The 14514-nt window shown below is 33.9% G+C and overlaps 3 protein-coding genes across 3 annotated transcripts; 1 reads left to right on the top strand and 2 right to left on the bottom strand.

Annotated features, from left to right (window-relative positions):
• Nucleotides 1-4025: 4025 nt before the first annotated feature.
• Nucleotides 4026-4868, bottom strand: LOC123225557 (18.5 kDa class I heat shock protein-like). The gene has a single exon (XM_044649588.1). It carries the CDS (start codon nt 4633-4635, stop codon nt 4171-4173), a length of 465 nt encoding a protein of 154 aa, XP_044505523.1. The 5' UTR covers nt 4636-4868; the 3' UTR covers nt 4026-4170.
• Nucleotides 4869-6266: 1398 nt separating this feature from the next.
• On the bottom strand, nt 6267-7014 carry LOC123225559 (copper transporter 1-like). Its single transcript, XM_044649590.1, has one exon. It carries the CDS (start codon nt 6834-6836, stop codon nt 6390-6392), a length of 447 nt encoding a protein of 148 aa, XP_044505525.1. The 5' UTR covers nt 6837-7014; the 3' UTR covers nt 6267-6389.
• A 2720-nt stretch (nt 7015-9734) lies between these two features.
• On the top strand, nt 9735-11835 carry LOC123225357. The gene is made up of 4 exons (XM_044649293.1): nt 9735-10236; nt 10322-10555; nt 10641-10941; nt 11400-11835. The coding sequence occupies exons 1-4, from the start codon at nt 9955-9957 to the stop codon at nt 11606-11608; spliced, it is 1026 nt and encodes a 341-aa protein (XP_044505228.1). The 5' UTR covers nt 9735-9954; the 3' UTR covers nt 11609-11835.
• Nucleotides 11836-14514: the final 2679 nt, after the last annotated feature.

Genomic DNA, 14514 nt, shown 5'->3' with positions numbered 1-14514 from the left:
ACTTTTTATCAAATTTTCAAAAAGTTTTAAAAAGAAATATATATTTTTATTAAGAATAAAAATCTAATTTAAAAGTCTAATTTAACAAGCACCTTATCTTTTATTTTCTATCTTGTTTTGGTGCTCTGGAACTATACTCTCTCCGTTTAGCCGCCGGTTCGATTCAGAGTTTGTTGTACGTTTTGAGGATTGGTCTTGCTTGCTTAGTCATGCTGGCTCTTATGTCTTTTTAACAGAGATGTGTTCTTGATTGCCGGGGCTGGACATGCTTCTGGGTTTTTGTTGTTCGACGGTAAAATTATGAGTCAATCAACTACTCTTCCTAAAACCTCTGATCTTCCTCCCATTGAGTTGTCGATTATGATGAAAGAAGATAACGAGTACTCTTGTGCATGTTCCATGCTTTCTCTCTGATTTTGTATATGTATACAATTAACTTTGCTTTATTATTTAAAGTATTGGAAACGGGTCCACCCATGATGGGTCAATCCGATCCGGTTTAATATAATTGTCAAAGATAGTTATAAGAGTTAGTTGGATTGACAGTTGAACTCTTATTTAAAAGTCCTAACTGCCTTCCCAAAAAAAATCACACCATTTTTATCAGTAAAAATGGTTTCTCTCCTCTCTTCTTTTGCATAACAAAAACGCATAGTTGATCGTATCTCCCAAGATGAAAGCAATACGTGAGCAAATGGTATCGTGGAAATAGACTAACGTCAACTCTTCGCGCAATATTCGAAGACTTTTCATCAAAAGCTATTCCGGGTATGCAAATTCGTATTTATAGATTTCCAGATTTTGATCTTGGTATATTTAATTATTTCCAACATTGATATTAAAACCTAGGTTACGCATTTGTTATGTTTTTCTGTGAATTGTATTAAGTATATTGTGAAAATTAAAATCTGCGTGTTGGATTTCGTTTTCAAAATTCGTTTTTGGACACGAATTTAATTCGGCTAAAATTGCATGAAATTGGTGTTGGAAAACATGTTGGATGAATGATTGGAATGGTATTGCATGTTTTGAATTAAAAAACGACTCAAATTAACGTCATAATCAATGAAAATTGACCCAAATTCGAGACCCAAGGCATGTTTTTCTTCCTCGCCGTTTCGACTGATTCTGACGCCGATGGCGTCAAATCTTGGAACGATAAGCCTTAATGTCGTCTGGGCTACAAAAGCCCTATGGTGTAGTCGTCGGAAGAAGGCCAATTAGAAGGACATCAAAATTAAGGTTCATCGTGTGATTTCGGGTCAAAATCGGGTTGGAAAAACCCGATTATCCAATCCGATTGGTCAATGGGTTGGTCAAACCCGATGGTCAACAGGTCAACCCGTTTAGTCAACTGGATCGACCCAATCCGGATCCTGACCCATGAGTAACCCGATCAATTGTTGATCGGTCAATAGTCAAATAATTGACCAGTCAATGGTCAACATTTGACCGCTCGTGATGACTTAGTTCCGACGCGTGAATTGAGTTGTCCGACACATGGTGGCGCATGTGCGAGCGTGACAGTCTTATTTAAGCACGTGACGACGCGTTTGACTCATTCCTAGCACGTTGACGCTTGTTGCAGACCCTTTACGGCGTGTGAAGGCGCATGCGATGTCGACTCGGTGCGTGAAGGGGCGTATGAGCTTATTATGGGGCGTGATAGCACGTGAACATCCATTTCCAACACGTCTTGGCATGTGAAACTTGTTTTCTGATCCTTGGATGTTGTGTAATACTCGGATCTAAATATGAGATGTGTTTCATGGGTCTTACAACGTATAATGACATGTAATATCTTATTCCGACTCCCAAAAACACATATTGGTGTTTTGAAATACATGTTTCCACTTTATGCAAGTTTGTTGACTAGAGACCATCACAATGCATGTCGAAACTATCAATACTCTATTGAATTCTCTTAATTGAAAAATAGATGATATCCATGTATGAATATGAGCCCCGTAATCAATGATCTTATTCGGGACAAGAATTTGAAACTTTTTGAGACTGAGTGGATTCATTACAGCTTGCTATAGAACGACTCTTAGTAATGTATGAGAGAATATCCATTAGTTTATCGTCATGGATAAAGTGACTCAAAGATCAATACAGGTTGATGAAATGATTCTAATCAAAATAGATGATGCATTTGTTGTATCATATATATTTGTTAAGTGTGGGAATTCTAAAATTGATAGAATTTAATGAAATTTTTATTCAGAATTAATATTGACGTAATTAAATTAAAGTTTAAAATATCAAGTATTTGTGTCATCGAAGATGATTGAGAACATAGTGAACTTTCGATTTTGTGTCTTATGTGAGATATTTTGAAATTTTAATACGTAATTACGACAATTGATGTGTATTTGATTGCATTGATAACGTTATGTCTGATAGATATGTCTCTGTGATCTAGTTAACCATAATATTTTAGAAAATGATAACTGATTTGAATGAGAATGATACTAAATAGAGAGAATTAAACCATGTGGCATTTGAAATGTATAATATCCTAGATAAGTAAAAGACTTTGGAGGTCGTAGATCAAGTTAAGATAGAGTTATGACTGACTAAGGGATAAAAACACAAATGAGTGTCTTACACAAACGTGATGTAAACGTACATCACGCATGTAAAAAGCAAGATCCACTTCGTGTGATATTTTGATCAGTTTCATGAATAACGATCTAATATATGAGTACTAGTAATGTTCAACTACATATGTCATAAGTATGATTTTAATTAAAAAGTTTGGAGGAACTGCAGTCCCCAAATAAAGATAGTTGTTTATTGAATTTGATTGAATGTCAAATCTGATCATGAAACTAAAGTCAGCTACACGTAACTTGATACATGAACAGTAGATTCATTTAGAAAAATTATTTCTTCTCGATAGTGGGAGCATATAAAGGTACGTATGACTCACAGTGTGAAGACGATTAAGAACTCAGGTTAGGCGCTGGATGTAGCGACTGAACTAAGATCTGTACAGTTTTGTGAATGATATTTGAGAAAATACACACTGTAGCACATGATTCATACCATATGTGTATAAGTAAGACGACCAGTTAAAGTAGTGGAAGGATGAATCTCTGCTCCTTCACTGTGTGAGACTTTATGAGAATTACCTCGTGTTGGTACCCTTTGCTTCTTTACTGTTGTTCGATATTTACTGTTAGTGTTGCTATCTTAGCTTGGACCCTATGGGTACGCATGATTCGGTCTATGGAACATGCCTAGAAAAACAGCAGCTAAGTTTAAATTGAGAATTTTGAGTAGAAGAGGAAGACTTATATATTACGTGTGTCCATTGACTGACCGATTATGTCACTCATATGGGGATTGGATTTGATCATAGATACATAGGAAAATAACATAATGATAAATGGAGTAAAAGGAGCTAGTGTTATCGAGTAAGTTTGGGGTGCTACGAGTCTAACGCTCTATTTTTGTTTTATTTGAATTGAAGCGGTTATACTATTGCTAATAGATGCATAGTATTTAGCTCCCTAGTGCAGGTTGCTCACGAGGTCGCACGACACATTTGCAAGTATGAAACGTACTGTTGTATGTGATTTTTGTGGCTAAGTGTTTGATTCGAGTCTTTCATCATATGTGAGTGGGAGATATTGGATACCAACCCACCCATGACAGGTCAACCTGACCTGGTTTAATATAACTGTCAAAGACGATTATAAGAGGCAGTTGGACTCTTATTTAAAAGTTCTAACTGTTTTCCCAAAAAAAATCACCTCAATTTTATTAGTAAAAATGGTTTCTCTCCTCTCTTCTTTTGCATAACAAAAATACACAGTAAAACATGTCTCCCAAGATGAAAAGCAATACGTGAGCAAATGGTCTCGTGAAAATAGACTAACTTTAACTCTCCACATAATATTTGAAGACTTTTTATCAAAAGCTATTCCAGATACACAAATTCGTATTTACAGAATTCACAGATTTTAATCTTAATATATTTAATTATTTGCCACATAAAGGCTAATAGAAAAACAAAATTCCAATGATATAATTATATACTTAATTCAGAACAAAGATATTACATTTTTATTTCTAAGCGAAATTCATTACAAGCACACAATTTATGTAGACAAGACAAGACAATCCATTGCATTCTTCTCAAACACAACATTATTCAGTGTTTCAACCAGAGATTTCAATTGCCTTAACGTCTGCTTTCTTAACTTCCACTTTAGGAACAGTAACAGTCAGAACCCCGTTCTCCATGGAAGCCTTAATCTGCTCCAATTTGACGTTCTCCGGTAGCTTAAACCTCCTGGAGAATTTGCCACTACTACGTTCCACACGATGCCAGGTGTCGTTCTTGTCTTCCTTCTCTATATTCCTCTCTCCGCTAATTTGAAGCACACTGTTATCTTCGATCTCCACCTTCACTTCCTCTTTCTTGAGCCCTGGAAGATCAGCCTTGAACACGTGAGCCTCCGGGGTTTCCCTCCAGTCTATCCGGGTGCTGACAAAAGCAGAGGTTTCTTGAGGGAAACGAGTGGAGAGTGAAGAAAAGTCCTTGAATGGATCCCAAACATCGAGAGAGAAAGGATCGAAAATACTGCCGCGTTGGTTGCCAAAGAAGCTTGGAATTACCGACATATTGTTTCTAAGAATGCGAGAATATAGTATTGATTGATGAATCTGATGCTTCAACTTTGAACAATTGTCTCTGATGATCTAAACGTGAGCCTGGAGGGGGTCTTTATAAGGAGCAGGGAGAATTCTAGCACTCTCGTGCGCAATCGCTTCTGTTTGGTCAACGAAGCCTGTAGGGCTTTCTGGTAATTTCCTGGGCTTGGTAGAAACTTCTGGACTTTCTTCTTTAAAGGCCTATCAAGGCAACCTTTCGTTCAAGGCCCAAACCTCAAACAGTCATATTTGGGTTCCATTCAAGGGCTCATTATATCATACATTCATGATATTTTTTATGATCCAAGATTATAATTGAATTTACTTATAATCAATTTAAAAAACTTTGAACACTTTTTTCCCATTACCTTGGCTTGGATATGTGTTTTTCTTGGAATTGTTAATACAACAAAACTATACGTATACATTTTTATATACAATTTATGTATAGAGATGATGTATATCATCGTATAACTATATAATTTTAAATTAAATATAAAATAAGATCTAATAATATGATAATACATCACATAGACATACAAAATGTATACCAACTATATATATGTGTGTGTAATATTGCTCTGGTTAACAATTGGATGTTATTTTATCGTTAATTCAAAATCACTCAATTAAATAATTATATAATATTTATATATTAAAAAATACATGCATATAATTTTACTAAAAATTTAATTTTATCTTTAGGCCAACTTAATCCTGTGATTTTATTATAATAAATTCATTTCAATAAGATTATATCATATATATTTTTAATATATAATTAAGTATATAAATATTATATCAAATGATTAGGAATTTTAAATAATATATTATTTATATATTAAAAAAATGTGTGAACGTGAATGCTAAAAACTTTGTGTTTAGATAACCAGACTCACTCATTTTTTGAAACGTCGTGGCCCAAATACTTACAAAATCCGTATTAATAATTTGATTGAAATGTATTGAATTTTCAAAGGTTGACTGACCGCTGACCTTGACTTCTGAGTCAAATCCTCATTCTGAACACGCATTCATTTGATTTAGCTTCAATCGAAATTAACTTATTGCTTACGGCTTGAATTTGCACCGTGGCTTTCACGAAAATCGCAGATAATTTCTCTCCTCCAACCAACCGCCACCACACACATCCTATCCAAAAATCTCACTCAATCTATTGCTCTCTTTTCAAAGCCGAGTTAAATCGATATGGTTGGCTAAACTGCAAACTAATTTATTATTTGATTTAATTTTATATTTAAAATTTAATTAAAATTAAGTTTATATGATATTATATAATTTCTATTTTATTAAAACTTACACAATAATTTTAAAATTTTAATTAAATTAATAATAAAAATTAATAATTAATTTTTGTTTTATGTAGTAGAATATTAATTATTATATTTTATATTAAAAAATATATATAAAATTTCAAAAATAAGTTAAATCAGTTATCAAATTGTAAATCAATAAGATAATTGATTTGATGACCAATTTAATTTCTAATGTGCGACAATGTCACGGAACCAAGCATAAATTTGAATCCCCCTAGAGTTTCTCCTCCTTACAACTGGGAGCATAAAATGGAAATCATCAACTGTAATAATACCATTTCATGTTGAATTTGCAAAGAAAATACAAAGAAAAACTGGAAGAAAAAGTACAAGAAATCCAAATTCAAGAGAATAAGCACGCACACAAACACATACAGGCATATATTATCAACAACTCATGCTCGAAGGATCAGCGGTTTTCACTGGGGGTGGAGGAGGTGTTGATTTGTTGGAAACCCGACTGCCAAAAAGGAAGAACCCCAAGGCATGTCCAGCCACAGCAGCCAAGAACACGCCGCCATTGAAGGACATGACAGCCAGCATCACCAAGTAAGCGAGACCAACCCTTATAGCATGCAAGAAAGTCCGAATCAATACGGCGACTGCATGGTTGGATTCAGATCTGATCGATTTGGAATGAGAGAACAACTCAACGAGGAAGGCCAGAACAAAAACAAAGATCAAGGCTAAAGCATACATCCCTGAGCTCGTTCCGGGCCAACCCGAGAAGAGAATCTCGGAATTTTTGCCCCAAAAGAAGGTCATGTGCATCATAACGCTTTGGCCTGGTGGCTTGCCATGTTGATGATCAAACATACCATCCATACCATCCATGATTGGCTAGCTCTCTGGTAGCTGCAGCTGGAAATATGTTGGGTGGTGTTGGATTGTTGCGTTTATGTCTTATTTAATTTGAGAGACTGATCGTATTGTACTATACAAAACCCTTGACTTCCTTTTGGAAAATTAGTACACACACAGTTACAATCGCTACAAATCCAAGAGTCACCACGAAATTTCCCCGGGGTAGGTTATAAAGTAATGTCCACTCGTTCTGGTCTTAATTAGGGACAAAAAAACATAGGAGGCATAACCGTGTCTTTTGAATATTCAATGTACAACATTATTATCATTTAGGAGTAACAGCCACCTCATTTGAATATTCAATGTATAAAATTACCATCATTCACAATGAATATATTTATTGTGATTTGGATTGTGGAAAGAGATATCCCTATCGAATGCAAATTCAATGAACATAGATCAGGATTCTGCACGTATCACTTGTTACTAGGGATGTGCAAAGTCTTGTTTAGGAAAATTTAAAAAGTAAAAAACGATTGAACAAAATCGCAAAGGCCAAAGGGATGTTTAGGAAAATTTAAAAAGTAAAAAAACGATTGTCGGCAGCCGCTCCCTCTGGCAGTCTCTCTCTCTATTTGATTTAGACGTCCGATCGATATTAAATGAGGTTTGAAAGACGAAGGCTAAGAGCTTTGTCTTCTCCGACGAAGCTCTTCATACTAAGTCTCATTGGACACCAATCAGATGTCTAAATGGATGGAGAGAGACCGTCAAAAGGAGAGAAAACTTTGGGAGGGAAAGCCCATCTACAATGACGTCGGAGATCTAGAAACGAAACCCTATAGAGAAACTGTCTTTTTTTAAAACTTCGATTGAAGAAAAACTTTTAGTTTTTAAAGTTTAGGGGAGAAAAATGAGATTATATTTTAGTTTGTTTTTAATATTATTGATAAAATAACAATTTTACTCTTACTACCGTTAATTTTAATCAATAATGAGTAGATATTTAAGATTTTTAAAGTTAAAATAAAAAAACTTGGAAAAATAGCATACTTTGGAGGGGGAAGAAGTCCCTTGGCCGATCTCAAACTAAAAAAATATTATTTGATTCGATTTGATTTATAATTTAAGCCTATCAAATATAGTATTATAATCAATAAATATCGTGTTTTGAATCATTTTTTTGCCATTTCATTCTTTTGTATTACTATAAAATTTCTTAATTTTTATTTAATTTTCGTGTCAATGCTAATGTTAAGGTCAACGCACTATGAATTATGAATATGTATTGTTGTTTACATAATTAAATGTATTATTATTTGTGAATAAGTAAAACGAACCTTCATGTATTCAATTTTAATTTATATGTTAAGAAATATATATTTTTTGGCTTTGTGCATAGCTTAACGGAAAATATATCGGTGAAGATATGAATATTTTTTGGATTTATATATGAAGGTATTTCAGTCATTTCAGATAAATGAAACATTTTACTTTAGTACAAGAAAATGGACAATTTCACTTAAATCCTTGATGTTTAGGGTAATTAATTTGATATCTCTTTATAAAATTTGTAATGATAAAATTATCTTTGTATTATATTATTAAAATTAATTTTATTTATATTATTTATAATTTTTTACTCTCCCTATTAATTGATTAATATGAATTATTTCATGCTATTCATATAATTTTATAAAAAAGGATTTTTGATAGGTTACATCAAATTACAAGAAACATAAAATTGTAAGTTTTTAATTATTTTATAAATAAATTTATTAATTATTATCTTTTTCTTTTAAATATTGGTTGCTATTTTAATCTATATACTTTTATATGTTGTTCAGCAGTATTACATTCTTATGATTATTTTTAAGGACTTGTTTAGATCTAGTTCATTTTTTTAAATTTTAATTTAATTATCTAAAATTTTATTTTTCATTTTTCTTGTTTTATTTTAAATATTTAAAAATTGAAGAAAATAAAAACTGGGAAAATCTAAAACTTTATTTTTTTAATAAAATTCAATATCCTTTATTTTATTAAACTTTTCTCCATTATATTTTATTATGTAATTTCATTTTGAAAAAAAAAAACTAATGTAAAGTAATAATTTTTTTTATATAAATTTATTAAAATTGATGTATTCACTATTATCTCAAACTAAGGATGGGTATTAACTGAACTCAGTTTGAACACTCTTTTGTTTGAGTTTGACTTAAATAAAAAAATAGTTTATTTTAAGTTTGTTGAACCAAATTAAAAGGTGGCTCAATTTTGGCTCAAATGAAAATAATTTGACTGAAATTTATGATTTGAATCTATAATTCGGATTTATAGCTCAAATTCATAACTTAAATTTATAATTTATTGACAAAACGATATTATTTTGTATAATAATAGACAAAATAATGTTATTTTAATAATTGTTTATTATTACTCTAATCAAGTTATGAGCCAAATGTGAATAAAATTGAATCATCTACCCAAATCGCAAACCATACTGGGTTGAAGTCTTTTTAACTTGGATGCGGTTTGGTCTTAAATATAAGTTGAAATTTGAATTAAATGAATTTGAGTTAAATTGAAAAAATTCAAGCCAGCTCGAGTCCAGCCCTATCTGAAGCTACTGGGCCGCTAATGCAAAAGTAGCTTTGTTGGCTAACACACGAAGATTGTTAATGGCCAAACATCAGACAGAAGCAACTAGGGTTAAATTTTTTTACCTGGTGTAGAACATAAAGAACAAATAGAATAGAGGTAAAACTTGCAGGAATTATTCATATCTATTCATATCTTTGTTCCGAGAGATGGACATCGCGATCCTTAACAAGTGGCAGTTGAGCTTTATAGCTGTACAAATACACGGCCCAACTACTAAAGCCATTTCAACTAAACACAGACCCACCAACTATCTAAATTTAGCACTTTTATGTTCCCTTAGACCACCATCTTCTCTATTTATAACCCGGCTGGAAGCTCCGTTTTTGTTTAATATTCAAGCCACTCTATCACGAGTCCTTCTCTTTCGTGGGGTGTGTCAGTGTGCGTGGATATTATGAATCTTGTCTAACCAGCAACATTCATCATATCAAATCATCAAACCCACCACCTGACCTCTGTTTAACACAGCTCTGAGCCATTTATTATGGCTACTCACCTGGGAAACGTGGATCACTCGCTGCCATTTTATCAGTTTCACCACTGTGATGATACTTCACTCTCACTCTCTGCCTCACCAAACAACATACCCATCACTACAACCACTAGTTGGTCTTCCTTCGCTTCATCTGAGTCTGTTTTAAGTTCGCCAGTTGCGTCAGAAGTGGGTTCGACGGAGACAGAAAGCCACCCGGACGACGATTTCATGGCCGAGTTGACTCGTCAAATGACTCACTTCATGTTTCAGGATGATGATAAACTGGAAAAGGTAGTTAATTTATCGATCAAGTTATTTCTATTCTTGTGTTATTATCTAATTTACAGCAATAATTTGTGGTTTGCTGCAATTTCAGTCTTGGCTCTCGGATTGCTCGCCGCAATCAACGCATTGGTCATCATTAGGCATGGACCACGAGAGGCAAATAGATCCATCTCGAGAACCGGCACCCCCAGGTCCAGGACCAATCGGGATAGAGGAGTTTGAGAAGATGAAAATGAATTGTGGAGTCCCCTTAACCATGAGCATGAGGAACGATGAGTTTCACTCTAAACAAGCTCTTATAGATGAGCAAATACGAGCTATTCAAGTAAAGCATGGACTCAGTTTCTAGTCTAAATTAGGTTGTTTATCTTCCTTTTCTGCTTATATAATTATTTTCTTTCTTTCTTTAGTTCTTCAAGCTCAGACAAGAGCAGCTTATGAAGCAACTTGAGTACCAAAAACAGCTTAAGGCTTGCCAAAACAAAGCGAGAGCTTATAGTGGATATAACAATATTGGACAAAGGACTGTTCGCCCTCCGACTTCACCTTCTGTTAGCCCATGGTCTAACATGCAACAGAGCAACCAACAACCCAGTTCGGGTATGAGAGCGGTGTTCCTCGGTGAGCCGGGTTCAAAATCTGGGTCGGGTGGGACTGGTGTCTTTTTGCCAAAAGGAATCGGCAACCCATCCGAATCACGGAAGAAGCCAGGTAATATACTTGTCATAAATAAATATTGATTTTGGATTAATTAAGCTTTTTGGTTTCCATGGCTATCAGAGTAGTTAATGTTAAGTGGACTATCAGTTATTGTAAAGGTCGATTACGTTTGGATTTTCCATTAACTGGTTGTGACTTTCTCGAGTTGTGGGTTTAGATTTTTTTATGGTGTTGGATTCTTTTTCATTTTTTCATATTCTTTCTTGATGGGTAGTGGCCAAGATGAGAAATTGTGATGATATGATAAGGATGCAATGGAATCTTCCCATTGTGGTCTGCTAGAATTGCTTTCGGCTAGAAGATTAAGCCAATTACAATTTCATTGGGCAGCAAATTCTCAAGTTGACAGATTCTACTTCTAATTAATCCTTCACGATTGGGGATTTGTTTTCAAGGCATAGCATGACCCAACATTTATTGTTTTTAATGTATGATTGTTTCATTTACAGGTTGTTCTACAGTTCTTATACCAGCAAGAGTGGTACAGGCTCTAAAACAGCATTTTGACAAAGTGGGTGTCCCAAATGCATCAAGATTCAACATATGGTCCCCGCCAGCCATGAATCATCAAGATATGGGTCTACCTCCAGAACGCACTTGTCGACAGCCCAGCCAGCAAGAGGTGTTCGAGTTCAAGACGGGTTTGAAGGAAAAATAGACATTGGCCTAATATAGGGAATCTGGTACAGGAGACTAGGACAAATAAAGATGAAGGGAATATTTTTCTTTCTTTTTTTGTTTTTGGAGGAAGGCCAAAATTAGTTTGAAAATAAGAATAAAGGTTTCTGAACCGAAAGAGATGGAAACGGGCTTTGCTCCTTGTTCTGGCTTATGTAGCTCAATAAATTTTTGCAGTTGTCAGCAATGCAAACGTAATTGATTTCATTAACGTTAACACTTTTTAACCAGAATGCTAAAACATTTTTTTTAAACTAGAAATTTTTGAGAAAAAACCTTTGAACCCCTGGTTAAAAAAAATTAGTGGGGTATAAAAATTTTTAGAGAAAATATTTGAATTTGAGTTTTTGTAATATTTGTAAAATCTTGATTTATTTGAAAACGTGATCGTGGGATAGAGATCCTATTACGCTAACAAAATCGTGACCCGAATCAGCATACTCCAACATTGAAGCAACAATCAAAGAAACTACTAATTATAATCGGTTCCATTAAAATTTTCATTTTGATGACATAATTTAACAAAAATGTGGTAATCAGTTTCATTAAAATTTTCAATTTGATGACATAATTTAATAAAAATGTGGAGTGACGCTACAGTCAATGGAGGACTAGAAAAGGATCATCGCATCCGACAAGGACTGGTTGTAATATTGTAAGTCGATGTTGGGGTCGTCGACTAGTTTGAAATCAAGCTGGAGACCTTGGGATTTTCTGGAGGCAGAGAAGAGGGAATGGGAGGATTTGATGGCGAAGTCATTGAGCAAAACGAGAACGCGTCGATACGTTAGGTTTTTGAGGGAGAAACTGAAGGAGATAAATGAAAGCAATGTCGTCTGTATAGTCAAGCAAAGTAAGAGTTTCACCATTTTTGTTCTCCTTCTTCTTCGATGATGTGTTAGGGTTTAGAAAGGGACTTGATTTGCTTAACCAGTTCATTGGGTACTAGTTAAAGGAGCAATGGTAGTGGTAAATAGGGATGGATCAAGTCAAGCGGTCCCTGGTGGGTAATCTCTTCGAGATGAAGATGGAGAAGATGAAGGGGTAGACTCTAGTGTACCACGACAAATCTTACTTTGGTCAATGTTAGCTGGTGGTAAGGAAGAAGAAGGAACAAAGTAAAGAAGAAATAAGAGGAATTTTTTTTTTTGAACTTTAGGTAATTAAAATGACTATTATTTTGTTTACTGTTAATTTTATATTAATCATGTTAAATTTTAGATGAAAAAAATATGATCTATCCATTGATGAAAATGTAACCTGAGATGGGAAAATGTTAATCACTCATTGTCTCTTCTTACATAATTGCAATTTTTGTTTATATTCCTACTCTTGGATAGAACAAACCGTTTGCTAGGATTTTAAGTATAAGATATAGAATTTGAATCTCATACTAAAAAATATAAACTTCTAATGTTTGGTTATATATTTTTAAACTCTTTAATTTTAATGATTATTTTTTAAGGTATGATTTTTCTAAGTTTCATATCATAATATATAAACAGAATAATATTGAAACATACAAAATGCTGATACAAAATGCATATATTTTTCTATATGAACGTACATCTTTGGCCTGCATTTAAGATCCCACATAGATTGTCTATGCTTTTTCTTGGGCAAAAGACTTGTTTCCATCAAATGTATAGTGAAATTTTCCCCCCACCTAAGTTTCAAATTTCGTCGGTGAATTTCCAACCAACAATAGTTGATTTCTTTACCTTCTAACGACATATCTTTCTTTAACACTTTTTCTCTGATTGACAACGTTTGAATTCGATGGAATTCAGAAAAAAATTCATATAAAAAGTCAAAAAATTTTGTCTAGACAACAATGTCAGTCTAAACCAGGAGTTGTCCTCCTCTCGAGTAGAACGACTCCTTGTCTGGACTGTCTTTGTCATCTAACAAAATTGACTTCATTTAGACAATAAAGATTCAGATAAAAAGTTTTGACTCTTTATCTAAATTTTATTGAATTTAGACGTCATTAATCAAAGAAAAAGTGTCAGAGAAAGGGAAGTCACTAAGAGAAAGAGAGATTGGTTGTCGTAAATATTTTTTTAAATATTATTATTAAATAATAATTTTATCTTTAATTATAATTAAAAATTTTAACTTATAAATAAGTATTTGAATTTTTAAAAGTTAGTGGGTGAAGTTTCACTACACTTAAATGGAAATAAGCCTTTTGAACTTTTTTTTTTTTTTTTTTTTACTTGATTCTTCCAAGATTTTAACTTAATTTATTATGATTAAAATTACAAGAAAATTCTTGTGCAGATGCATGTACTCCAGCTAAGTATCCAAGTTGTTCTACCAAGGCTGCTTGACAGTTGACTTTTGTGCAGTGGGGAGTTAGGTTGAGAATTTAGTCTACGCATTTGTACTGTTGTTATCTCATTAATTCCTCTCCCTCGTGCATGCTGATGCTGTCCTGTCTTTCGAATGTCTTGGACGTAGTACTAGATGCTGATATTTGCAGTGTCCTCTGCATATAAGATTGCCAGTTCAGATTCCTTCTATTCAAAGATCTGACGAGACGCGGTCAAACTTTCAGTCTTACTTCTCTGCGGCATTGGAATCACAAACGACACTCATCTTCCCACTGATCATACAGCTGGATTCCACATTAATTTTCTTCATCATTTCTGCTTGGATCATTAAGTTAGGCCAGGTACAGAATCTGCCATTTGTCTTGTTCGTTCATCATTCTGACTTTCCTTCTTTTCCATCTGAATTGAGGCGCACGACTGGGACAACCGGGGCTTAAATAAGTGACGTTGTTCCCCAGACGGATGAAGTGCCGTGATTTGCAACATAACATCAACAGTGAGAAATGATTTACCCTGCATGCGTTTTCAAGTAGCTGTAGATGCACTAACG

Source organism: Mangifera indica, chromosome 9 (assembly GCF_011075055.1).
Source record: "Mangifera indica cultivar Alphonso chromosome 9, CATAS_Mindica_2.1, whole genome shotgun sequence".
Classification (NCBI taxonomy): domain Eukaryota; kingdom Viridiplantae; phylum Streptophyta; class Magnoliopsida; order Sapindales; family Anacardiaceae; genus Mangifera; species Mangifera indica.
This window is presented reverse-complemented; position numbering and strand designations above follow the sequence as displayed.

Excerpts from the sequence above, each read along its gene's own strand:
- LOC123225557 (XM_044649588.1), bottom strand. The coding sequence starts at position 4,635 with ATGTCGGTAATTCCAAGCTTCTTTGGCAACCAACGCGGCAGTATTTTC.
- LOC123225559 (XM_044649590.1), bottom strand. The coding sequence starts at position 6,836 with ATGGATGGTATGGATGGTATGTTTGATCATCAACATGGCAAGCCACCA.
- LOC123225357 (XM_044649293.1), top strand. The coding sequence starts at position 9,955 with ATGGCTACTCACCTGGGAAACGTGGATCACTCGCTGCCATTTTATCAG. Across the intron at positions 10,237-10,321 it reads ATGATGATAAACTGGAAAAG|TCTTGGCTCTCGGATTGCTC; the intron begins GTAGTTAATTTA and ends CTGCAATTTCAG. Across the intron at positions 10,556-10,640 it reads AGCAAATACGAGCTATTCAA|TTCTTCAAGCTCAGACAAGA; the intron begins GTAAAGCATGGA and ends TTCTTTCTTTAG.